General features: G+C 42.7%; 1 protein-coding gene across 1 annotated transcript; it reads left to right on the forward strand.

The window, feature by feature from the left end:
• Positions 1-6,439: 6,439 nt before the first annotated feature.
• On the forward strand, positions 6,440-19,462 carry TRAPPC6B (trafficking protein particle complex subunit 6B). Its single transcript, XM_084792717.1, has 6 exons — positions 6,440-6,757; positions 10,934-11,001; positions 12,273-12,390; positions 13,966-14,049; positions 18,146-18,239; positions 18,892-19,462. Exons 1-6 carry the CDS (start codon positions 6,677-6,679, stop codon positions 18,921-18,923), a joined length of 477 nt encoding a protein of 158 aa, XP_084648843.1. The 5' UTR covers positions 6,440-6,676; the 3' UTR covers positions 18,924-19,462.
• The last annotated feature ends 7,782 nt before the right edge of the window (positions 19,463-27,244 follow it).

The raw sequence follows: 27,244 nt of genomic DNA on the forward strand, positions 1-27,244 counted from the left end.
GGGAGGCATAGGCAGGCGGATCTCTATGAGTTTGAGACCAGCCTGGACTACAGAGAGTTCCAGGACAGCCAGACCTACACAGTGAAACCCTGTCTCAAAATATTCCCTCCCTCCAAAGAAACAACGAAGAGAAGAAAGATCTTTTAAGGAGCTTGAGGGGAAAGTGTGAATATATTGATAGAAGTAAATTATATAGCATATTAGCAGGAAGTGCTTTGGAAAACAAAGATTAGGTAAGAGGTAATAAAGTCTGAAAAGTATTTAATTGTAAGCATGGTTTCACTGAGTTATTTGTTTATATAACTGAAGCCTGGATCATTTAAGTTTTATTATTCTTCTGTGTGTATGGGTATTTTGCCCTTATGTATGTCTTTGCACTACATACACGCACGATGCCCTCAGGGACCAGAAGTGAGAGCTGGAACTGGAGTTACCGGTGAGATAAGCTGTTGCAGGATATTTGATCTTATTGTGAACCCCAGTTGTGTGAACTGTAAAAACCTGTTTCTAATTATGGTATGGCTGTCTTTGATCTTAGACCTTTCTGTTTACTGTAAACAAGTACTAGTAGTGTGGCTCACTACTTTAAAGCACGTACCTTTAATCTAAGAGCTTTCTGTAGACAGGATTGAATAAAGTTAACCCTAGGTCAAGAGACAGAGCAAGCAACCAGACTGACAGAAAGTGAACATGGGAAAATTAAGACCTTTAGGAAGGGCTATTTCTTTCTGGGACTTGAGTGGAGTAGGAAGGAGATGTGAGCTGTGAAGAAATGGCTTTTTCCTTCTAGGACATCTGCTGACTGAGTGTGTGTGTGTGTGTGTGTGTGTGTGTGTGTGTGTGTGTTGTGTAATATGTGACCTAAGGGGTAATAGTGTAATATAAGAACCTGTGTTTGAGCCAGGCTTGGTGGTGCACACCTTTAATCCCAGCACTCAGGAGGCAGAGGCAGGCTGATTGCTGTGAGTTCGAGGCCAGCCTGGTCTACAAAATGAGTCCAGGACAGTCAAGGATGCACAGAGACCCTGTCTCAAAAAAGAAAAGAAAAGAAAAGAAAAAATTCCCAATTCCCTTTAATCCCAGCACTTGGGAGGCAGAGGCAGCTGGATCTCTGTGAGTTCGAGGCCAGCCTGGTCTACAAAGTGAGTTCAGGACAGCCAAAGCTACACAGAGAAACCCTGTCTCAAAAAACAAAAACAAAACAAACAAACAACAAAAAAAAAGAACTTGTGTTTACCAAAGGCCAGCTATCAGGCAAAATTATTTTGTTTGCAAAATGCAGACAACAAAACATTGTGGCTAGTAAATTCATTATTCTATAATTTATTTAACTTTTAAAAATATTTATTCATTTGTAATTTACTTTCAGTGTATATATATAAACACATGAGGAGGTCAGAGAACAATTTTCCAAAGTCAGTTTTCTTCTTCACCATATGGAATCTGGAGATGGAACTGAGGTTGTCAGTCTTGGTGGCAGGTGCCTTGCCTTTCCCTCAGTCATCTAATCAGCCAAATAAACATTGTGGGAAAATACAAAATGTGTCCATGTTTCTAGCATACTGTGCTTGTTCATTTAATGATCTTACTAGAACCCTACTTAGTGTTAGGCCTGGTGGAGCACTCCTATAATACCAGCACTTGAGGGTTTGAGAAATGGCTCTTTTTGTTTGTCTTTTTTTTTTTTTTTTTTTTTTTTTTTTTTTTGGAGACAGGATCTCTATCTGTAGCCTTGGCTGTCCTAGACTCCCTTTGTAAACCAGGCTGGCCTCAAACTCACAGTGATCCACCTGCCTCTGCCTCCCAAGTGCTGGGATTACAAACAGACACATCCTACCAAGATCACCTTTGGTTGCTGTTCTTGGAAAGGACGCACTTCCTGGTTCCCAGCAACCAAGTTAGGTGATTCACAGCTATCTGTAACTCCAGCTTTAAGGGGCCCTACACCTTGTGGTGGCCTTGCTAACATTTACACTTATGTGCATATGTGTGTGCTTATGCATACACACGTACACACTCCGCACAAAATTAGTAATAAAATAAATTTATGGCATTGGAGAAATAGCCCAATGATTAAAAGTATTGGCTGAACACACGTTGGGGCATGCCTGTAATCCCAGCACTCTGGGAGGCAGAGGCAGGAAGATCTCTGTGAATTTGAGGCCAGCCTGGTCTACAAACTGAGTCCAAGACAGGCAAGGCTACACAGAGACACTCAATCTAAAAAAAAAAAAGTATTTGTTGTTCTTCCAGAGGACCTGGGTGGGATTCCTAGCACCCACATGGCAGCTCACAACCATCAGTAGCTCCACTTCTAAGGAATCTGATAACCTCTTCTGATTTCCATGGGCACGAGACAAACAAATGGTGCATGCAGGTAAAACACCCACGCACATAAAATAAATAATTAAAAAGTATTTTTTTAAAGCTTAGGAAAATCCCTCAGGCTGCTCTGGATGAGAGTGGAGCTATGCCTTGCATCTGGCCCCTTCACTGCTAAAGGTCTCTACTTTTGCTTCCCAAGGTCTGTGATCACAGGCCTATAGCATCATGTGTGGCTTTCAGGTGAAACTTGTAAGTTTGATTTATATGATGAATGACATAAATGAATTTAGATATTAGGAGTGACTTATTAGAAAAGCAAGCAAACCTATGTAGTGGTAAGTTATTTTTATAAAATGGTGTTTGTTTCTTTAGCGTATTCCTTTACCTGGCTATCACAAAATAATTGAGATTCTTTTAGATTTGTTTATAAGGCCTTACAACACAATCAGAGCAGTTTAAGTCTATTCTTAACCCTCTATGTTATTTTGTCTTACTCCCAGCAAACATCTCAGCGATACTTGTGCTGTGTAGCTTTCCTCGGCTCTAGCTCCTTCTTCCTCACCTTCCTCCTTCCCCCTTCAATCCCCTATTTCCCTAACTTTTCTCCCCTGGCTGGCAGGAAGTCCAGCCCTGTTCTCTCCCCTGCTTGTGGATTGGCTGTCAGCTACTTTATTGACATTTTAGGGGGACAACTGGGGAGCAGAGTTTACACAATATTTAGACAGAAGATCAAAAGTGAAGCCACAAAATAACCTTATTCCTATAGTGCAGTTGTTGGAAGTAACAATGATCCTCAGAGAGATGTGCTTAGACAGATTTCAGGGGAAAAAACCTCTTTTTTGTTTTTGTTTTTCTTTTTGTTTTTTAAGACAGGGTCTCTCTGTGTAGCCTTGACTGTCCTGGACTCACTTTTTAGACCAGGCTGGCCTCAAACTCTCAGCAATCTGCCTGCCTCTGCCTCCTTAGTGCTGGGATTAAAGGTGTACCTGGCCTATATTACAACTCTTAACCATAGCAAAATTATAGTTCTACAGTAGCAACAAAAACAACTTCATGGTTGGAGGTCACCACAGCATGAGGAACTACATTAAAGGGTTGCTGTAGAGGGGAAGGGTCTCTGAGCTTAGCAGGTTAGTGATAGTACTAAATAGGGTGTAAAGTCATGACTCAGATTGCCTAGGGCTGGGCATCAGCTAGCTAGTCCTACTGTGCAGCTCTTCTGGGGGACTTCTACAAGCTTACTAGACAGAAGATAAGGTAAGGCTGACCCCTCTACTGAGGCAGCATCGGTGATCCAACGTTAGTGACACATGTCAAGAACATCTGAAGGAAAGGGTTATTTTGGCTCACTGCTGGAGAGCACCATCCATCACGGGAGGGAAGGCATGTTGGCAGGATCCTACGATGCCTGGTCACATTGCGGCCACACTCAGGAAGCAGAGAGAAAGTAATGCTCAGCTCACCTTTTCTCTTCTATTCAATTTAGAACCTCAGCCCTTACAGTGGTGTAACCCCCATTTAGAGTAGATCTCCCCCCACCTCAATTCCCCCAACCAAGAGACCCACAGAAAAATCCAGAGGTTTGTGCCCTAAGCAGTACTAGAAGCTGTCTAGTATGGACCAGTCATCTGAAATTCCTGTGAAAGGATGTAATATCAGGTTGTTGCAACCAATTTGAGAAAACTAACATTAATAGGCGATACAATGCAATAAGTGGAAGAAAAACCTATTTCATAAGTTACCAAGAAAGCAGCTAAAACCACTCGGCTGGCAGAGAAGTGTCGCTCGTCGTTCTAGGGAACCCAGTGTGGAAGAAACGCCTGAAGCCAGGAGGACGACACTAATTTAAGCTGGCTAAAGGGCCTGCGCCTCCAAAACAAAAACGAGAGGCAGAGGCAGAGGCAGATGGATCGCTGTGAGTTCGAGGCCAGCCTGGTCTACAAAGAAGTACAGGACAGTCAGGGCTACACAGAGAAACCCGTCTCGAAAAACCAAAAACCAACCATCCACCCAAACAAACAAAAACAAAACCGAGACTAATCAGTCTTAGCGACACCAACATATGTGCTTAGCATGCAGGAGGCTACACCCCCACACAGAGATCAATGTCAGGTGCAGTGGTGTACCTCTGTAATTCTACAGTTAAGGAGAAGGAGGCAGGAAGACCAGGAACTCAGGACCAGCCATGGCAACATGTGACCCTGTATCAAGCAAAACCAAGTAAATTTCTTTTGTTTTATTTTCTTAGACGGAGTTTCTCTGTGTATCCATGGCTGGCCTGAAACTCTTTTTGTAGACCAGGCTAGCCTCGAACTCATAGAGATCTGCCTGGCTCTGCTGGGATTAAAGATGTGTGCCACCACTCCTGGCTGTAAAAAATTTAAGAATCTTAAAAAGTTTAATATGATTAAGCATGCATTTTTTTACCTGTAAGAATTGTTCTAGCATAGATCCTTAGGAATGTCATTTCAGTGACCCCTATAAAATCTTTTGCACTGCCCCTCCCCCCTTGCTTTTTTGAGACAGGGTTTTTCTATGTAGCCATGGCTGTCATGGAACTAGTTCCATTGACCAGGCTGACCTGGAACTCAGAGATCTAGCTACCTCTGCCTCCCATGTGGCAGCACCACCTGGTGTCTTTAGCACTATTAGACCTTTGATTACATTTTCCCATTTAAGTGTATTTTTGTGGAGTTTTGTTCTTACAACACCCCTACTTGTCCCTTGAATCCAACTCGCAAACCTCTTCTAAGCTAAGATGGCTTTTAGGGTGTTTTTGTTTTTGTTTTTGTTTTTATTATTCTACATTTAATTCACTGTATCTAATATCCGCAGTCTGAGGAGAGTTTAGAAGGAGGTTTGCTGGTGCAAGCCTTTAACTCCAGCACTTACAGGCTGGAGGAGCCCAAAGTTTGAGATTAGATTGAGTTACATAGAGACACTCTTCTGGTACCCCAAATTCATTTATTCTTCTTGCTTGGTAGAGAAGGTCTCACATCCCAAAACACTCAAATGTGTCGTAAACCATGAAGCTGGGCTTGACAGCTCCTGTTCCTCTTGCCTCTATCTCCAGAGTGTTAAGATTACAGGTGTGTCATTACACCCAGTAATCATTTATGCTTTTTCTTTTCTTTCTTTCTTTTTTCGTTTCCTTTTTTTTTTTTTTTAATTTGTTTTGTTTTTGTTTTTTGAGACAGGGGTTCTCTGTGTACCCTTGGCTGTCCTGGACTCTCTTTGTAGGCCAGACTGACCTCGAACTCACAGTGATCCACCTGCTGGGAGTGATCTCGAGTGGGGCTGGGGTGGGGGGCGGAATAAAGGCCTGCGCCCCCACGCCCGGCTGTACTTTTTCATGTTAAAGAAAAAAGATTACTTAAGAAATATTTTAGCAGTGTGTGTGTGTGTGTGTGTGTGTGTGTGTGTGTGTGCGCGCGCGCCGCGTGCTCAAGGACACAGGTGACTATAGCATAAAGGTCCTCCTTGGAGCAGGAGCCATAGGCAATCCTGAGGTACACAATGTGGGTGCTGGGAATCAAATTTGAGTTCTTAACCACTGAGCCACCTCCCCAGCCCCTAAATTTTTATAATTAGCACTGATATGGCAGAAGCAGATTCCCTCCCTCCCCCCAGCTTTACAATACTGCCTTAATGTTTTTGTTTTTGTTTTTGTTTTTTTTTCGAGACAGGGTTCTCTCTGTGTAGCCCAGGAACTCGCTCTGTTGACAAGGCTGGCTTCGAACTCAAGGATCCGTCTGCCTCTGTTCCCAGTTCCCAGGGGCTGGGACTAAAGGCGTGTGTCACCACCTCCCGGCAAAAAAAGAAAAAGAAAAAAAAAATTGACAAGAAGTCTCCTGTAGTTTGTGCTGGTCTCCAACTCACGTCAATCCTCCTCCCTCAGCCCCCGGTGTGCTAGGATTACAGGCATGAATCAGCACGCCCGACTTCCACAGCAGACCCTTGGGTCTTTACCGTCCAGTCCTTTGCCCTTAGACTCTGCCTCATCCTAGAGCAAAAAGCCTTTCTCCGATCTATGCACTGGGACCTGCAGGCTGCAGCTCCGTTAAGCACCAGCCCATCAAGTCCGGCAAACACCGGAAGTTGCGCTTCCCAAAGCGGAAGTTGCTCACGCCCTATGCCCGGCAATACAATCTTGGTGGGGTGTGGAGCTGTCATAGGGTCTCGTGGATCCAGTGGCGGCGGCCCTTGGGGAGGGGCGCGGTCCACAGCGGCCTTAGCACCCGGGTAGGCCGCTGCGCACGGGGTGCGGCGCGGGCCACCGGCGCGGGCTAACGGGAGCCGCGAGTCCCGCACTAATTGGAAGCCGGCTCGGCGCTGGAGGGATCGGCGGGAAATGGCGGACGAGGCGTTGTTTTTGCTTCTCCATAACGAGATGGTGTCCGGAGTATACAAGTCCGCCGAGCAAGGGGAAGTGGTGAGTGTGGCCACGCACCCTGAGGTCCTGCGGTGACAATTGCTCTTGTTCCTTTCTGGCCCCAGGGCCATTGACGCCCCGTAGGTTAGAGCGAACTGGTCCACCTCGAGTCACCCCAAAGTATATAATCTATGTGTCAGCTGTCCCCTCCGAGATTTAATCTTACATTCATTTCTGCTTTGTGGTCTCTTCGGTGTGTTCGTGTCCGTATGTTCCTTTGAGCGCATGCCACCGAATTTTATAATTGACCTTACTAAGATTTAACTCAGAGACGAACTGCAGAGCTGATTTTGTCATTCCTGCTTAATTTTCCTGCTGCTCCCAGCACTTCTAGAGGCCCACAACGGACTGTCCTAGCGAGACTCCTCTCCCACTTTTCTCGTCTCTTGGTTCAGGATACCACTCCATACAAGTCCAGGGCCAAAGCCTGATGAGCTTTGGAGTTAAAGCATATAAAACGGCAAGATTTTTAAGCAATAATTATGAAGCGGCTTGATTACTTTAAAAAAAAATTCTTTTTCCGAGACGGGGTTTCTCTGTGTGTATTCCAGGTTGCCCTGGAATTCGCTTTGTAGACCAGGCTGGCCTCGAACTTACAGAGATCTGCCTGCCTCTGCCTCCCCAGTGTTGGGATTAAAGGCGGTTACCACCACCACTCGACTATTTAAAGTATTTAGTATTCATTATGTCAGCTGGTTTTAGGAGTTTGATGTTAATAATGAATGACACAGTGGCCCCATCCTTCTGGAGGCTACATCAAATGTGGAAGTTCTTACTCCCTCGTGATGCTTTTAGAAAAAAACATTTAATAAGCATTCCTAGCAGGGCTGGATCCTTTAGGTAAACAAGATTAAACCCTTCCCTCACACACTTAAGGAATAGCATTTAATGACTAAAGTGTTGGGAGGTAATAAGGCATATAATCAGAGTTTTGTCGATATTTAGAAATGAGACAGTCTGAAGTCCTGGTCAACTCAGATTCCCCCCACCCCCACCCTTTTTGTTTTGTTTTGTTTGTTTTTTGAGACAGGGTTTCTCTGTGTAGCCTTGACTGTCCTGGACTCGCTTTGTAGACCAGGTTGCCCTCGAACTCACAGCAATCCACCTGCCTCTGCCACTCGAATGCTGGGATTAAAGGTGTGCACCACCATGCCTCCCCCCCCCCCTTTTTTTTTTTAAAGACAGGGTCTCACTCTTTAGCCCTGGTTTGCCTGGAATGCAACATGTTGACAGGCTAGACAGGAACACACAGAGATCCAAGAGGTCTGCCTCCCAGGTGCTGAGAGTAAAGGTGTGCCTGGCCGGAGCCTCTTCTCTAATCCTATTAACAAAGAGGGCTAGAAGTTAGGGAAGGAGAGCATCCTACTTAAAGTCATGGAATTATGAAAGAATGCTAACTTTGATTTTGATATAGGGTCTTACTGTGTAGCTCTGTCTGGCCTGGAACTTGCTATGTAGACCAGTCTGGTTTAATCTGGTTCAAACTCACAACAGAGGTTTGCCTCTGCCTCCCATCTTTCTCAGCCAAAGACTTAAAATGAGGGAATAGTGTGGTCTATTCTCCTGTTAGGAAGATAGCTCAGTACCTGGGCTAGGCAGACATTGTTGTAGAGAGAAGATGTATTATTGCAGGAGATGAGCCAGGTCTGAATGAAGACAGGGACAGTGAGAGCAGAGAAAGTATGTAAAAGGTAGGGATGTAGGCTCTGTTGGGAGGTTGAAGTGGTCCCCTGTAGATTAAGCATGTGGGTTGGATGGTGGTGCTGCTAATGAGAAAGGGGATAAAGAGAAGAGATATGGAGGCTATTGAGTCATATACAAGCAGGTTCAATTTTAAGAAAAGGTGCTGTCAGATTGAAAACTATAAGAAAGATGGGCATGACACATTTCAAAATACCATTAGGAAGAAGATTGAAAATGAGGCTCCCCCCACCCCCTCTTTTGAGACAGGGTCTTACTCGCAGCTCTGGCTAACCTGCAGCTTCAATGTAGACCAGGGTAGCCTCGAACTCTGCCTCCCAAAGGCTGGGATTAAAAGTCTGTGACATCACACCTGGCCATCAAAAGTTTTAAATTTGCTTTGTGTGTGTGAGTGTTTTACCTGCATGTATATCTGTACAACCCATGCGTGCCTAATGCTCACAGAGACCCGATGAGGGCTTCTTATTCCCGGGAACTGGAGGTATAGACACTTGTGAGCTGCCGGGTGGGTGCTGGGAGCTGGACTCAGGTCCTCTGGAAAAGCAGTCAGTGCTCGGAATTGTCTAGCATCTCCGGGGCCTGCTCTAATTCTGTTTCTCCTTAGGCCCATCTACAATAAATTCCCCCCATCAGGATTACAAAAATGTTCTCTATATTATCATCAGTGTTTGTTATTTGCCTGAAGCTGGCCTTACATTTAATCTCCCCCAACTCAAAACAATAGTAATGCATTACTTTATCTTTTATCATGAAGTCTCACTCTTTTTCTTAATCTTCCCACCTTTTGTTCACTCTCTGTGGGTTACCCTAAAATAATACAAACATAGCTGATCTACTCACAACAGATCCTTATAAATATTTTTAAAGATACCCAAAAGTTTTGAATTGTTTACCTGCCACAGTGTATTTATAATTGGGAGGAAACTGAACATAGAGTTGAGGTCACTATGTAATCCTGGCTGGCTTGAACTCCTTATATAGGCCAGGCTGGCCTTGAATTCTCAGAGATCTGCCTGCCTTGGGACTGCTGGGATTGAAGGCATGCACCACCATGCAATTTGGGATTAAAAATAATAATAAAGTTACTTTCTGAGGTGGCTTTTCCACTCCAGTGGTCTCTGTGACTTGGAAGTTTGATGTTCCCGGGCCAGAGGGTGCCACAGGTGATGGTGCAGCCATCTTCTTCACTTTCATCTTCAGACACCTGCAAAGTAGAGCCCAGATTCAGCCTTGGCTGTGTGAGCGAGTCAATGTGCAGATGGAGTGCTGCTGTCGCCTTTGATGAGCGCAGAGACTTCCAGAGTGAGGAAAGCAGCGGGGTCTGATGATACTAAGAGGAGATAGTGTCACTCGGCCACAAAGTGTTTTCAACAGACATGGTCAAGGAGTCCAGTGGTTGAGAACGGGATACTTTAAGTGACCTTTGTGGGTTCTTCTCTTTCCCACTCTTTGTACACCCTGGCCCCCATCCCTGTTACAGCCCTATCATTAGATAGGAGTGAAAGAAGGGGGTGGGGGGGTACGGGTGGTGGTGGTGGTGGTGGTGGTGGTAGAAATCACTGAATCTATTTTTTTTTCTTCTTATTTCTTCTTTGAGCATGACTACTAACAAACTACCACCAACTTCCCTGAAAGACCAAAACCCAGCAACCCTGCCTCTTGGGGCCCTAGCATGTATGTACCCTCTGAGAAGTTCCCAGAATTTCAGAAACTATGCAGCTGGGAAAACCAAGCCTCTGCTAGAGCACAAGGCAAATCATAGCCAGCTGCTGCAGACAGTCTAAAGCAGCCCCGCAGCCCCACATGTGGGATTAAAATGAAAGCACACTCGTATAATTCTGTGTTTTTTAAAGAAACCAAATTTTCAGCATTCTCACCGCAGGGTAGTGTCTTTTAAAGGCTATTGGGAGCACAGTCTAAAACACTTGCATGTACTGTTTTGGTGAGCTTGTTTTTCTTATTTAAAAAAAAAAAAAGTTACACCTAAATAAACCTTTCCTTTAAATTTTTTTTATTTTATTTTGCGTGTATGGATATTGTCTGTATGAAGTGATTTTATTTCTGGTCCCTGAGCAGGCCAGAAAGATGAGGTATGCCACTGTGTGCATGTGAGGTGAGAGGAGAGTCAGTTCTCTACTGTGTCCTGTGGGCTCCAGGAATCAGCTCAGGTTTTAGTCTTGGTCTTTTTTTGCAAGTGGTATACAGAAAAGGTACTGATTTTTAAAGTGTATTTATTTAGTTGTGTGCTTGAGTGTGCATGTCATAGTGCACACGTACGGTTGGAGAACAACCTCCTGAGTCATTTCTCTCCTCCCAGCATGGGTCCTGTGGATTACGTCATCAGGCTTGGTAGCAAGTACCTTTACCTGCTGTGCCATCTTGCTGGCCTCTGATATATATTTTACTGTTTTAAAGTACAGATATCTTATAATTCTAAGAGTATTCAAAACCATTTTTTGTTATATTTTTTAATAGGAAAATGGACGGTGTATTACTAAGCTGGAAAACATGGGGTTTCGAGTGGGACAAGGATTGATAGAAAGGTGAGCAGTGTGGATTTGAAAATGTTCTTCAGGTAGGTTCTGACCACAGAGGGTTCATTGCAAACCTTTCACAAACCTGGAGAGAGTTGAGTTTGATTTCCATTTTTTTTTCCCAGCCTAATTTCCAATTTTTATTTCTTTTCTGTTCTAGTTGATAGATTGAAAATTACTTTTAAGGGGCTGCTGGTATGTCAGTAGTAGAGCATTGCTTAGCTTCATGAGGCCCTGGGTTCCATCCCAGAACAAAAAAATCTCATTAGACCTGAAGCTCGTTTAATTCTGTTATTTGAGTCTTAGTGTTTTTGTTTATGGACATGGCCTTGCTCTGTAACCCAGACTGGCTGCAGATGTATCTCTTCCTCCTGTCAGCCCTCTGAGTACGGGGATTATAACCATTCTCGACTGTGCCCCATTTCAAGTGTTGTGTTTTTATAAGTGAGGAAGACCTATTTTACATAAATGATTTTTTCCTATGCAAACATGAATATATTCAGATACCTAATTTACATTCTCATGGCATTTTCTGCTTGTGGCTTAGTAGGTTTTAAAAATCTGAATGGAATTTTATTTAAATTGGCCTTAAAGTCTCTTTATGGATCGCTTTTTTTATTGGCGTTTTAAGACCGGGTTTCTCTGTATAGCCCTGGCTGTCCTGGAACACATTCTATAAACCAGGCTGGCCTCCAACTCAAGAGACCTGCCTGCCTCTGTTCCCTGAGTGCTGGGTTTAAAGGCATGCGCCACCCGCTCCTGGCTGCATTACTTCTTTTTTGTATCCTTTCTGAATATCTAAATAGTTGAATTTAGATTAGATTAGATTTTATATAATAATATTCCAATCCTGTTTACTTTTTTTGTTTTATTTGTTTTGAGTCTCATACTGTAGTCCAACCTGGAACTCATGTAGCCCAAGTTGGCCTCAAACCTGTGGACATCTTGCCTCAGTGTTCAACGTGTTTGGATTATAGGCACAAACCATGCTTAGCTGGGTTGTTTTTGTTTTGTTGTTGTTGTTATTCAATTGTAACTGGAAGGATGGCTAGTGTCTGATAGGCTCTTGAACTCCATAATTATATAACAGAATGTAAATACACTGAGTTGAGATTTACTTTGCTTGGTGTTTATCACTGTATGACTATCAATAAATTTTTAGTGCTAGTAACATTTAGAGAGTAGTTAATAATTTGCTCCTCTTGGAAGAGTAAGAAACATAGTTCCCCTTTGTTTTCTTTAGACAAATATGTTGTATTACTTCTAGTTGGTCTTCTTAGGTTTACGAAAGATACTGCAAGATTCAAGGACGAATTAGACATCATGAAGTTCATATGTAAAGACTTTTGGACTACAGTATTCAAGAAACAAATTGACAATCTAAGGACAAATCATCAGGTATGTAGATAAATCTTTTTGTTGTTGTTGTTTCTAAGACCTAGTTTTTTAAAAGTCACTTAGTGTGAATGTCCTTTGTGCCAGTGACACTTACCGATTCCTGTGTGTGATTAGTGAATACAGAGGCTTGCGTGGTAGAGAACAGCTTTTGGGAGTTGCTTCTCCTACCACAGCTCAGATTGTGAGGCTGGTGCACAGTGCTTTTACATCTGAGCTAGCCTTGTTGGCTCTTCATTGATTTATTTAAATTAAGTTATTTTGAGGATTCATTTTTATGTATATACCTGCATACATAAAAACACATTGTGCATTCAGTGGCCAGAACAGGCTGTTAAATCCTTGCATCTGGGGTTACAAAAGGTTGTGAGCCTCAGTATACATGCTAGGCAGTGAGCCCAGCAAGGGCAGCAACTGGCCTTATTAGCTAAGCCATCTCTCTCTCCAGCCCCCTAGAACCTATTTGTTTTTTATAAACTTCATGGCTTTTTAAATGTTATTGATAAGTCAATCTTTTTCTCTGGTATGGTAAAGTGTAAGCGAATAAGGAGAAAGCAACAGTTATTAGTAACTATAGTTGTTTCTCTCTGCTAATTATACAAAGCTGTGTTAGAATTTAAAATGAAGCATATGGGGGCTAGAAAGATGGCTCAGTGGTGAAGTGCATGTGTTGGTCTTCTAGAGGACATGAGTTTGGATCCCAGCACCAACCACAGGTGTCTTACAGCCTCCTGGAACTGCAACTCCAGGACTCAATGTGTCTGGCTTCTTAGGGAATCCATGTGCATGTACACACACATACATGTAAACACAAAATTAAAAATAAACTAACCTTCAGGCATTGGACAAAGAGACAAGTCACTTGTAGTGGTGTTCTTATAGCCAGATACTATTCGAGGGACTTTCTGCATTCAAGTTGGCAGGAAGGTCATTCATGGCAGGGATTCAGTGAAAAGTGCTAGGAAAGAGATGAGTCTGTGGGTTAGGCCTGAGTAACTCACTGACTACAAGTTTGTGCCGTGACTGGGCCTATGAATAGAGGTGACAAAGCAGGATCCTTTTTAGCACTGCTGAAGGGTTCCTGGGCACAGCGCTTCATTCCACTGAACCGAAAAGTTAAGATGGGTCTTCTTTTCTAAACCGTATTTCCCAATAAAACTCTCAGAACTGGGGGGACAATCTTTAGAATGTCGCATATGTCCGGCACTCACAATTGCCCAGAATTCCAGCTCCAGGGAATTTGACCCCTTGTCTCATCTCAGTGAGCAGCTACACTGATGTGCACATTCCCATGTAGAGACCCACAGACACAATTTTTAAAAAGTAAATCTTAAAAAAGAATTTGCTTGAGTGTGCAGTGGTTGGCTTGTGTTCTGTTATTCATCTGCCCACTCATCCATTCATCCATCCATTCATCCATTCAGACAGACAGACAGACAGCGAGACAGGGCTGTAACCCAGGCTGCTGACTTGGTGATGGAATCATAGACATGGGAAACTACCCCTGCCTAGGGGAAGGTAATCCTAAGGACTACAGAATGCGCTGACTTTGACACTGTTTTTGTATTTTGGAAACAGGGCATATATGTACTTCAGGACAACAAATTTCGGCTACTCACTCAGCTGTCTGCAGGAAAACAGTATTTAGAACATGCATCAAAGGTATTCAGTGGGATTTGGTTTTGTACTGGAAAACAAATAGAATGATAGGGGAAACTAAAGTCAGTCACAACAGGTTCAAATTACACACAGTAATTTCAGCAACTCACTGAGAAGCCTATACTTTGTTTTGTTTTGTTTTGGTTTGGTTTTTCGAGACAGGGTTTCTCTGTGTAGCCCTTCGCTGTCCTGGACTCACTCTGTAGACCAGGCTGGCCTCCAACTCACAGGGATCCACCTGTCTCTGCCTCCCAAGTGCTGGGATTAAAGGCGTGCGCTACCACCGCCCGGCCATGCCCATGTTCTTAAGTAATCCTCTTTTCTTTTTAAATTTCTCTTTAGATCTCTTTCTTTTTTTTTTTCCCTAGTCTTTTTGTTATATTATTTTGTATATACAAGTATTGTGCTTCCTTACACGTTGTGCATCATATGTGTGCCTGCTGTGTGAGGGAGGGTGTTTCCATGTGGGTGCTGAGAATCTAATTCAGGTCCTTTGCAAGAATAACAACTGCGCTGGGCATGGTGGCACACTCCTTTAGTCTCAGCACTCAGGAGGCAGAGGCAGGTGGATCTCTGTGAGTTCGAGGCCAGCCTGGTCTACAAAGTGAGTCCAGGTCAGCGAAGGCTACACAAAGAGACCCTGTCTCAAAAAAAAAAAAAAAAAAAAAAAGAATAACAACTGCACTTAACCATTTAGCCGACTCTTCAGCCACTGCTTTTTCAGTAACCCTCATGTTAAAAACCCAATTAAAAATGCTTTTTATTACGCTGTTTCATTAAGTAGTAAACTCATTTACAGTTTTTGTTTAAGCTGTTTTCTATACAACAGGAGGCATGTTGTCTATCAGCTCTGTGTACCTGAGTAGGGGGGCAGAGACCAGTTAGAGAAAGACTACTTCTAAGTTCCAGTAAGTGTAGACGTACTACAGGCTCTTTAACATGATGTGCTTATCTCAGTAAAGACACTCAGACACACAGGCACAGCTTTGCAGAACAGTTATCTCACAGTGTATCAGCTCCTTTGGTAGCCTAAAATGCTTAAGAAATATAATCGTCATTTGTTTTAAGAGTTTGTTTTACAGTAAATATATCTTTGTTTCTAGGCTTTGTATGGGTTTTACCTTTAATCTCACAAAGTCATCAATGAATAAACAGATGGACTAAAGAAAACAAATAGAGCCGGGCATGGTGCCTCCCAGGACTTGGGAGGCAGAGGCAGGCAGGTTGCTGTGAGTTCAAGGCCAGCCTAGTCTACAAAGCGAGTCCAGGACAGCTGAGGCTTCACAGAGAAACCTTATCTCAACACCTGCCCCCTCCCCCCCAAAAAAAGGGGGCGGTTCTTTTGGAGGGGAAGCAGGGTCTTACTATGTAGCCCGGCTAGTCTGAATTTGCTGTGTGCACCAGGCCTGGAACTTAAAGAGATCTTTTGTCTCTCCCTCCTGAGTGCTAGAATTAAAGGCCTGTGTCACCAGGCCTGGCAGAATAGCTAATTTTAATAGAAGTGTTCCTTCTAAATCATTAAAATATCTGGGCAAGTATAATTTGCTGTTCATCTGTAAATACTGTAAATACTTGTTCATACCTCAATTTCTTATTGATTTTTAAGAAATTACCATACAAAGTAATAGGTTTCATGATTCGCTTTTCATGTACACTTTGGTCTCGTTGGTGCTCCTCCTGCACTGCCTTTCCCTACTTGTCTGCTGTGCCCCGTGTACTGACCTCCTACTCCTTCTTGTTTTGTTTGTTTGTTTCTTGTTGGTTTCTCTGTGTTACCCTAGCAGTCCTAGAACTTGCTTTATAGACCAGGCTGGCCTCAAACTCACAGCAATCCACCAGCCTCTGGCTCCTGAATTAAAGGTGTGTGCCACCACATGCCTGGCTAATAGCCTACCCTCTGCCTTTATGTCACATGCATTATATTGCCCTCTTTCCCTGCCATATCTGAAATTTCTTGGAAATACAGTGTAGTTATGATGTTTTTATGGTTAAAATACATTTCATTATTTTTCTTTTTTGTTTGTTTGCTTTTATTGTTGTTGGTTTTGTTTTATTTTGTTTTGTTTGAGATAGTGTTTCTCTGTGTAGCTGGATTCTAACTCATAGTGAGCCATCTGCCTCTGCTTCCCTGAGCGCTGGGATTAAAGGCATGCACTGCCAAACTGGCTTATTCTTTTTCTTTTTCTTTCTTTCTTTTTTTTTCCTCCAAGACATGGTCTCTCTGTGTTAGCCTTAGCTGTCCTGGACTCACTTTGTAGACCAGACTGGCCTTCCAACTCACAGCGATCTATCTGCCTCTGCCTCTGCCTCTGCCTTCCAAGTGCTGGGATTAAAGGCATGCGTCACCACGCCCAGCTATTTTTCTTTTTATTAATCACATTCTGCTATTTTTAGTTCTCACTTAACTTTTGGGCATCTTAGTTTCTTCAGTTTTGAAGAATAAGTTAAAGATTTTTGCTAGGGGATAGACATGATGGCTCATACCTTTAATCCCAGCACTAGGGAGGCAGAGGCAGGTGGATTGCTATGAGTTCAAGGCCAGCCTGGCCTACAAAGTGAGTCCAGGACAGCCAGGGCTAGACAGAGAAACCCTGTCTTGAAACATTAAAAAAAAAAAAGATTTTTGCTAGGGGACTGGATTGAGTGCTCAGCAGTTAAGAGCATTTACCATATAGTCCAGGCTAATTTCCAGCTTGTAGTGATTTTCTTGCTTGAGTCTCTCAAGTGCTAGGATTACAGGCAAGCACCACCTTCTTAGCTGGGCTGTAAGTCTTAAACAAGGTGAGATGTTTGGCTGTAGGAAGCTGGCTATGGCAGCACATGCTTGGAATCCCAGTGCCTGGGAGACATGTATAGGAGGACGTAGTAAGTTTGAGGCCTGCCTGAGCTACAGGAGACCCTGTCTCAAAAGGTGAAAAAGGAAGCAGAGGGATCTTTGATTAGTCAGCAGCATCGATAGGAGGACTGAAAAACTAGGCAAGAAATTCAGGAGTCCAAGGTGACTAGAAAAAGAACTAGTTAAGTGTTATACTCCAAAGGTTGGGTTATATCCCTGTGCACAGCGTAGAGAAGAGTTATAAGCCATCTCTGTTGTTTCTTGAACTAAACTAACCTATTTCTCTGCATTTTTTTATTACACTAGATTTAGAGTCTTCTTCTGGTCAGGCTTAAGTCATTTGTTCATGTGCTTTCCTTATAATTAGGTTTAACTCTAACAGTTCCTTCACAAGACCTGTGCTATTCCTTTCTTTTTAATAGAGGTTCTGTGCTGTGGGGACTCCTTATATGTTGCTTAGGTTGCTCTCCAGTTCTTGCCTCAAGAACTGATCCTCCTGCCCTAGCCTGAGTAGTTGATAGTACAGGGGTGAACCACATTACCTTTTCCCATAGTGCCCCTACTGTTTTTTGGTTTATTTTTGTTTTTGTTTTTTCTTCTCAGTTTTTAAAAAAAGAGATTTATTTATTTATTTATTTATTTATTTATTTATTTATTTATTATGTATATAGTACTGTGCCTGCACGCCGGAAGGCACCAGATCTCATTATAGGTGGTTGTGAGCCACCATGTGGGTGCTGGGAAATGAACGCAGGACCTTTGGAAGGACAGCCAGTGCTCTTAACCTCTGAGCCATCTCTCCAGTCCTTCTCAGTTTTTTGAGACAGGGTTTTTTTGTGAAGCCTTTGTTGTCCTGGTCTTACTTTATAGACCAGGTTGGTCTTGAACTCACAGTGATCCACCTGCTTCTGCCTCCTGAGTTCTGGGATTAAAGGTGTGCACCACCACACACCCGGCTCTCCTTTTTGTTTTTTGAGACAGGGTTTCACTATCTCTGGCTGCTTAAAACTCACTATGGAGACCAGTCTGGCCCTGAACTCACAGAGACCCTCCTGCCTCCCGAGTGCTGGGATTACAGGCGAGCTTCACAGCTCCTGTTTTGTTTCCCTTGCCTTTTCTTCCTGCTCTCCTTGCCATCCTCTTTTTCACTTTTCCTTTTAAATACAGCAATGATTTATTGAAACCATAGCTCAAATCAACTCCATTTTTATCAGTAAATTTATTGTTTTAGTAAATTCTTACAATTTTTTTTTTCCTTTTTAGTATCTAGCGTTTACATGTGGCTTAATCAGAGGTGGCTTGTCAAATTTGGGAATAAAAAGCATTGTAACAGCTGAAGTATCTTCAATGCCTGCCTGTAAGTTTAACTTATTTATCTTACATATATTTTAAGTCATTTTCCAGGTCTTTTTTCTTTTAAACTTAGAGGTAACTAAAAATGTTGAAACTTTCACTTCAGGTTCATTTATTTCATATTTATTTTGGTAATATGTATTATCTTTTCATTCAGGCTCCTAATCAAGAATAAAGTTTAGTTGAATTTCACTGTATTACTTTTCTGTCCACTGATAAATTAGTAATGAAATACTCAGAATCACCAGGCACGGTGACTCACTCCTTCAATCCAGCACTCAGGAAGCAGAGGCAGCCCATATCTGTGAGTTCAAAGCTTACCTGGTCTGTCTACATAGTGAGCTTCAAGCCAAAGCTACATAATGAGGCCTTGTCTCATAACAGAGAGAGAGAGAGAGAGTGAAAGAGGGAGAGGGAGAGAGGAGAGAGAGAGAAAGGAGACAGAGACAGAGAGACAGACCCAGGATATAGGAAAGTCACCTCTTCATCAACCAGATAATTATGCAATGGAACAGCCTTTATTGAATATCTGAAGGACTGCAAAGACCTTTGACATAGCAAGTTCCTTGAGGGAAACCAGCTCTTGACTGGAGATGAGAATGTTGTTCTCCTGATGCTGGAGAACCAAAGGCTGACTGTTCTGTTGTCTTGTTCAGGCAAATTTCAGGTGATGATACAGAAGCTGTAGAGTGCAGTGAAACCCAGAGAGAGTGCTCCTGCATGGAGCACTGCAAGGCCTGATTTCACCTCATCGCTGGATGTCTGTGCCAGAGCAAAGATGTCATCTCACCAGAGTCACATAGACCAAGTGAAAGCAGATAAATGTCCTTCTACCACAACATAAGCTAACTGAACTGTTCAAAGTGATTTCAGTGAACCATGTGATTTCAAACACCAAGATGCAAGGCTCTGTATTTTAAACATCTTTATTTCCTTAGTGTGATTGAACCATAGATTGAGAAGTGAAACTCAGGGTGTGTTGAATTGCTGTATAAAAAAATGTGCATCAGTCAGAATAGTTTGTGTTCAAATGCCCAAAATTTGTTAAAGTATAAATCTGTTTTAGTTATTTAAAAAAAAAACAAAACACCACTATGCTAAATTAAGCTTAATTTTTATTGTATTGCTTATAATTTATTTTCTAGAGAATTTGTATGCTTATATAAGGATTTCATTTATACATTGTATATATGTGTATATATAAATACATGTTACTGTCTAAATTGCTTGAAAGTTTAATTTTATTTTAATAGATTTTAGTCCTTGAAACCTCTGTTGATTTAATCAAAGTGAAATATAGATTAGGTTAAATGTGAATTGGTAACTCTAGCACCAAAGAATATTAGGTGGGCTGGGAAGTAATTTTTTTTTCCAAGACAGGGTTTCTCTGTGTAACCTTGGCTGTCCTGGACTCACTTTGTAGAGCAGGCTGGCCTTGAACTCACAGTGATCTGCCTGCCTCTACCTCCTGAGTGCTGGGATTAAAGGCGTGCGCCACCATACCCGGGTTTGTACTTCATTTTTTTTTGAGAACTGTTTGCTCATTTCTTTTTCATTGTGTGTTTTAATTGTAGCCAAAAGGAAACTCCTCTTTTAGTAGAAACGTGTAAGTTAAGTTAGTCAAGAGAAAATAAGGAAAATTGAATATCCTTTTTCTTGAACTTATGGCAAACTTAAAAGGTTTACATATAAAAATAAAATACTACAGAAAATATAAGATTATTTTTATGATCTTTAGGTAAAGGCTTTTCCAAAACAGAAGTAGACAAATGGTAAAGAAAAGTAGCAAACAAGCTAAACATCTATATTGGTTAGGTTTCCATTGCTGTGATAAAAATTAAGAGCAAGAACAGCTTGGGCAGGAAAGGGTTTATCTGGCTTAAATATCTCCAGCTGTGGTCCACTGAGGGAAGTCAAGTCAGGGCCCTGAAGGCAGGAGCTAACAGAAGCCACAGAGGAGTGATGTTGACTGCCTTGCTTCTCATGGCTTGCTTAGCCTGCTTTCTTACACATCCCAGAATCCCCTGCCTGAGGGTTGCACACAGTGGGTTGGACCCACTCACATTAGTCATTAATCAAGAAAACACCCCACAGACTTCCTTACAAACCAATCTTAAAGAGGCATTTTCTCAGCTGAAGTTCACTCTTCCTACATGACTCTAGCTACATCTCTTCTACAAATGCTAGGAAAATGATACCTAAATGCAAAGGAGTGAAATTAGATTGTTACATTAATACTGTACATAGCAGTCACCTAAGATGCACCAAAGACTTAAACATAAAAACTGAAAAACTGGTCTTACAATGTGGTTCACTTGATAGGACACTTCCCTAGTATTCATGAAGCTCTAAATTCTGTCAGCAGGAATGTATAAATGCCATGGTGGCTGTGTACACACAATCCCAGCACTCAGGACATGGAGGCAGAGGAATTAGAAATTCGGGATCATACCCAGCTATATAAGAGTTCCCGGGCTGGAGAGATGGCTCAGAGGTTAAGAGCACTGCCTGTTCTTCCAAAGGTCCTGAGTTCAAGTCCCAGCAACCACATGGTGGCTTATAACTATCTATAATGAGATCTGGTGCCCTCTTCTGGCCTGCAGGCAGAATATAGTATACATAATAAATAAGTAAATCTTTAAAAAAAAAAAAAAGTTCCTTAGCCTGGTGGTGGTGGTGGTGGTGGTGGTGGTGGTGGTGGTGCTGGTAGTGGTTGGTTAGCCTTTAATCCCAGAACTCTGGGCTCTGGAGGCAGAAGCAGGCAGATCTCTGTGCGTTTGAGGCCAGCTTGGTCTACAGAGTGAGTTCCAGGACAGCCAGGGCCACACAAAGAAACCCTGTCTCGAAAAGGAAAAAAAAAAAAGAGAGAAAAGAAAAGAAGAAGAAGAAGAAGAAGAAGAAGAAGAAGAAGAAGAAGAAGAAGAAGAAGAAGAAGAAGAAGAAGAAGAAGAAGAAAAGGTCCCATTAAGCTTGGGCTACATTTTTCAAACAAAGCAACAAAATTACCCTAAAAATTCCTGGAAAAGAATAAGAAAAGCATAAAATTGGTCATGGCGATAATTCTTGGCTATCACATTCTAAGCACAGGCACAGGAGTAAAAGATAAACAGAGCTACATCACCCTGGAGAAGCTGCATGGCCAGGGCCTTGGAGATAAGTAGGTACGCAGCTGAATAGATGGAAAGAAAATATTGCTAATATCTAAAGATACATAAAGAGCTTCTACTACTGGCCACTGGTAAGTTGCTCTGTGTCCATGTGTGTGGGAACAACCCTAACTCAACTCAGTGGGTAATTTAAAAAGACATATAAGTAAGCGGGTGGTGTTGAGAAGGGTCCTGAAGAGCGGCAGAGGAGGAGAAGAGAGGAACGTGGGATGAATATGATCAAAATAAATGATATATACTCATCAAAAGTTTTCTTTTTCTTAAAAAGAGCTCCTGTAGGACTGGAGAGATGTGGTTAAGAACACTGGCTACTCTTCCAGAGGCCCTGGGTTCAACTCTCAGCACCCCCATGGCAGTTCACACCTGCCTGTAACTCCAGTTCCAAGGGATCTGACGACCTCACACAGACACCAGTGCAGCAAAACACCAATGTACATTAAAACAAAAAAACAAAAAAAACCAAAATTGGAAAGAAAAGCTTCTACAACTCAGTAGCAGAAACTAGCCTGATTGAAAATGACTGTGACTATATAACATTTCTCCAAAGAAGGAGCACAGGCCGGGCATGGTGGTGCACACCTTTAATCCCAGCACTCAAGAGGCAGAGGCAGGTGGATCTCTGTGAGTTTGAGGCCAGCCTGGTCTACAGAGCAAATCCAGGACAGCTGAGACCACAGAGAAATCTGTCTCAAAATAAATAAATAAATAAGAAAAAAAAAGTACAAATGCTCAGCATTGCATAAGAAAATGCAAACAAAACCATAAAATATTACTTTACATTGCTTAGGATGGCAATATGGTTTGATTGATCCATGTGTGAGTGAGTGTGTGAGTGTGTGTGTGTGTGTGTGTGTGTGTGTGTGTGTGTGTGTGTGAAACAAATGTTGCTGACAATGTAAACATACTAGTTTCCTTGATCCCTTGTGTACTGTTAGCATGTAATTTAGTATAACCAGCTGCTATGGAAAATAAAAAGGGAAAAATTACAAGCATTATTGTTTTTATTTTTTACAAGCATTATTTTCATTTTCACTAAGCAGCTGGCATAGGTCGTCCTTTTGCTGTACTCACTCAGATGCATATTTTGAATAGATGAGTTTGTTTGGTTTTGGTTTTTTGGGTTAGGGTTTCTCTTTGTAGCCCAGGCTGTCCTGGAACTTTGTAGCCCAGGCTGTCCTGGAACTCCTCTCTTTGTAGACCGGGCTGGCCTCAAACTCAGAGATTTGGCTGCCTCTGCCTCCTGAATGCTGGGATTAAAAGCGTGCGCCACCATACCTGGCACCCAAGAAGTTTTTGGTGGTGGCAGAAAATGGGGTTCAGTTATCTGCAGAGTGTTAACAGCCCAGTGCAGGCCTCAGAGACTTTGACCCTGTGTTAAAGATCTTACACACACACACACACACACACACACACACACACACACACACACACACACACACACACACGTGATCCTAGGTACTATGAAGTAATATCTCACGATTTTGTTTGCATTTTCCTATGTAATGTTGAGTAGTCCAGTGGTGAGCATGTTTTCCTGTTCATTTGGTCATTTATATTCCTAATGTCTATGCAGCCCCAGCTGTTTTCAGTCCGGCTATTTTCTGCTATGGAGTTGTGAGAGGTGGGCTTCCTCAGTCCTTGGCTGCTGCTGGCGTCACAGCTTACAGGTAGGCCTAGGTAACGGCAGTCCTAGCCCTTCCTTAAGAGCTGCGAGTGTGAAGTCTCTTGTGCGGGCCTAGAAGTCAAGACTCCTTAGCCTGTGAATTATATATATGTTAGCATGTGTGGCCCCGGTTCTCACACCATGACCTTAATTATTCCAATTCTGGTGATCAAGGCCTGCGGTTTCTCTCTTCTGGCTCTCTCTACTCCTTTTTTAGACTCACCTCTTCACTTGACAAAAGCACTTTAAGAGAGGAAGGGTTTGTTTGGCTTATAACCCAGGGTCTCACGCCTGGGAAGTCAAGGAGGCAGGGGCTTGAAGCAGGTGTATCCACAGTCAGGAAGCAGAGAGCTGAACACACTCCATCTCAGAGAGCCTAGAATCCGCAAGTGGGCATGAGTCCTGTCCACTGTTGAATCTTTCTACATCAGTCAAACCATCACAGACCTCACAGACTAACTTTAATCTGGTTAGTTTTCCACAGTGTGCTGGGCGGCCTTTCTCAGGGAAGACTCCAGATCTTATTAAATTGGCAATCAATGCTCTCCATGACTCCCTCAGTCGGCTGTGTTTTTTTTTTTCTTTTTCTTTTTGAGACAGAGTCTCACATAGCCCAAGCTGACCTCAGACTTACTGTGTAGTTGATGTAGTTGGGGAGCCTTCAATTTCTGACCATCCTACCCCCAAAGGCTGGGCTTAAAAGCATGGACCACCAAGCCCAGTTTTACATGATGTTGGATTAAACCCTTCGCTCATGTTAGCCAAAGATTCTGCCAACTGAGCTACACCCCCAATTCCTGCTTCTTTCCTTCTTAGGGAGGTCTACTCAGCCTGCACTACAGAAAATAGGTCAGAAGTGACAACTCAAGAAAAACGTTTTCTTGATCACAATAGTGCAAGTACTAGAGGAGGCAGGCAGGAGTCTCCAGTTGATGTACTAAGTGAGCCAGCCCAACCTATCTAGCCGGAGAAAGGTGTGTTTGGACCAGTCATAGCCATGGAAGCTGTGTTGGGCTCATTTACTGCCTTGTGTCTTTCATACTAATTCATGGCCATGGGGGGCTGTGTTTGTACCAATTAAAGCCTTGCATTTTTAAGCATCAGTGACAGTAGTCTTTTGCTAGACCACTGGGAAAGTGCTTCCTCTCTCGCCTAGGTTATGTAGACAACTAAAAGTCACGGAGACTTGTGCAGTGGAAAAGTCTCATGTAAATTGTTTCACTGAGGCTTTGCTTTTAGGAGCAGGGGCAATCACCTATAATTGTAGTGTAGTATGTTTTTGAAAATAATTTTGTTTTGTTTTGTTTTTGTTATTTTTCCCAAACAGGGTTTCTCTGTGTTGCCCTGGCTGTCCTAGACTCACTTTGTAAACTAGGCTGGTCTCGAACTCACAGAGATCAGCCTGCCTCTGCCTCCCGAGTGCTGGTACTTTACATTTCTTTCTTTCTTTTTTTTTTTTAAGATTTGTTTATTATTTACACAGTATTTTGCCCACACATGTGCCTGCCCACAACAAGAAGGCACCAAATCTCATTACAGGTGGTTGTGAGCTACCATGTGGTTTCTGGGAATTGAACTCAGGACCTTTGGAAGAGCAGACGGTGCTCTTAACCTCTAAGCCATCTCTTCAGCCACCTACTTTACATTTCTTAAGGCACCTGAGGAAGCAGGACCGGCTACATGGGTGGTCTGACAGTCCTTTGCTCAGGACACCTGGAGTGGTAAGGTAGAATCTAATAGACCTTGAACATTCCCAGTTCTTGTAATGAGGTTTAGGCTATTACTCAGAACACTGACACTAGCCTTGGCCCTGAGTTTAATTCTTAAAACTATAGAAACTCCATACTTTGCACCCATTGCAGGTGTGAAAGGTGGATCACCTTGGTATTTCCCTTGAGTATAATGCAGTCCTTCTGTATGCAAGTTCACTTAGTAGGTGCATTTGCAATGGTTCAGGACTTCATTGACATCCTGCTAGCCATCTCTGGACACTGGAGTATTTTACAATAACTCCCCTGCTGCTAGGATAAATGGCATTTATCCAAAACAATGGAAATTAAGGTCTTCCCCAAAGTGATCACTGCCATGTTCGCTACATTTGTCACAATAGCCAAGAGCCATAGGAATGAGGGCATAAGGAAAATACAGCATATGGGTACGAAATACTAATCAGCCTCTAAGAAAGGAAATCCTGGGATGTGGATATAGCAGGGTTGGTAGAGTGTTTGCATAGTATGCATTAGGGTCAGGTTTGACCCCAGAACCACATAAACTGGACATGAAGGTGCATATCATTCCAGCGCTTGGGAGGTAGAGGCAGGAGGATCAACAGTTCAAGTCTGTCCACCTGTACGTAGCAGAGACTAACTGTAGTTGATGTGGGATTTGAAACCAGCCTGTTCTGTTTGTACACACACACACACACACACACACACACACACACACACACACACACACACACGGTTGTACTTCAGCTTGGATGAACTTTGCAAATGTATGCTAAATAAATAAGACAGTCACTATTTCTATTAAGATCCCAGCCACATCGCTAGTGAAGTTGCTTGTTTGTTTTGCTGTTGCTGTTTTGTGGTTTTTTTTGTTTTTGTTTTTTGCTTTGTTTTTGAGACAGGGGTTCTCTGCCAGGCTGAACTCATGGAGATCCACCTGCCTCTGTCTCCAGGCACTGGGATTACAGGCGAGCGCCGCCCCTGCCTGGCTGACAATGAAGGTTAATCATCAAAATCTCCAGTCAACGTGACAACCTGACACATTACTTTAAATAATAAAATTTGACAAATTTTAGGGTGATTATCCTAAAGTCTCATTTTCATCTGATAATATAAAATGTACTTAATCCATTTCTACAAAATGCCCAAAATTTTAGTGGTGTCATAATTGTTCCAAAGGTCAAAGCTAATCTTCTGAGATTCAAGGCAATCTCTTATGAACCTCTATAAAACACTAGTTACATTAAAGAGGCCTAGGTAAATAAGTCTAGCTGACTTTATGACAGGCTTCAGTTTCTAATTAGCTTGGAGCAGGCCTGAGCCTCTATTCTTCAGAAATTACTGGGAATACTAGAGGTAATGGGCAGCCAATGGTCCTAGCCACCTAGCCTGAGGAAGATAAGGTTTCTCAAGGTTAGTTTACTGCTGGTCTAGAAACCTCTTATCTTATGATTAACTCATGACTGACCACTGACTAAATAAAGTTGCCCACATCTTTCCAGTCTGCCAACGCTTTTTCAGTTTGAATGCTCCAATCATATTAAAGGTAGCCAACCCCTCCCTTAGAAGTTCCCTGAATGCCTTTAAAAAGAGCTTGCAAGCTCACCTTGGGACCACCATTTTGTCTAATCCCAGCATGCTATACTTCTGCAGAAATAAAGGCCCCCTGCTTTTGCGTACGGCTTCAGACTCTTGATGGTCTTTGAGGATCAAGTGAACTGGGCATAACAACATGTGTAACATAGCACAATGTAAATATTCCTATTCCAAAAGGGAAGGATAGTGACAAAAACCAGGAGAAATGAGACCAAAGCAAGACCAGAATCCAGCAGGGCAAACATCACATCCTCTACCTCCATGTTAAGTGCCTGGGGAACCATGGATGCTCCAAAGAGCTTGGATAGCCTTGCTTCTCCAGCTCTGATACCTGCAACATATTCTAACTTCTTCCAGGCTGGCTCCACTCCATCCCTGCAGCCTTCCTCAGTTGATGTCCTATGGTCCTGGCATCTCTAGCATCCTTTAGTCTCCACTGCTACTTAGTCCTCACTTTCATGTGCTGGAGGATGGTCCTGTCACACATTGCTTAGCCTCAGCCTGGAACCTTATAAGTAGCTATTGTTACACGCCTGTAATCCTAGCATTCAGGAGGTGGAGGCAAAGCAGGAAGATCGTTAATCTGCCTGGAATACATAATTAGAATCTGCTTCAAAAACAACAAACCCTAAAACAATCCAGGCATGGAGGCACATGCCTGGATCCCAGCACTCAGGAGGACCAGAAGTTGAAAGTCATTCTCAGCTGCATAAGTTTGAGGCCAGCCTGTGATACACATGAGATACTGTCTCAAAAGATTAAAAACAAAACATAATAAATGCGGGTTTTGAAGCTCGGTGTGGTGTCGCATGCCTTTAATCCCAGCATTCAGGATGCAGAAGTGTGAAGATGCTAA

The sequence above is a fragment of the Acomys minous genome, assembly GCF_964271855.1.
Source record: "Acomys minous genome assembly, chromosome: 8".
NCBI lineage: Eukaryota > Metazoa > Chordata > Mammalia > Rodentia > Muridae > Acomys > Acomys minous.

Excerpts from the sequence above, each read along its gene's own strand:
- TRAPPC6B (XM_084792717.1), top strand. The coding sequence starts at position 6,677 with ATGGCGGACGAGGCGTTGTTTTTGCTTCTCCATAACGAGATGGTGTCC. Across the intron at positions 6,758-10,933 it reads CCGCCGAGCAAGGGGAAGTG|GAAAATGGACGGTGTATTAC; the intron begins GTGAGTGTGGCC and ends ATTTTTTAATAG. Across the intron at positions 14,050-18,145 it reads ATTTAGAACATGCATCAAAG|TATCTAGCGTTTACATGTGG; the intron begins GTATTCAGTGGG and ends TTTCCTTTTTAG.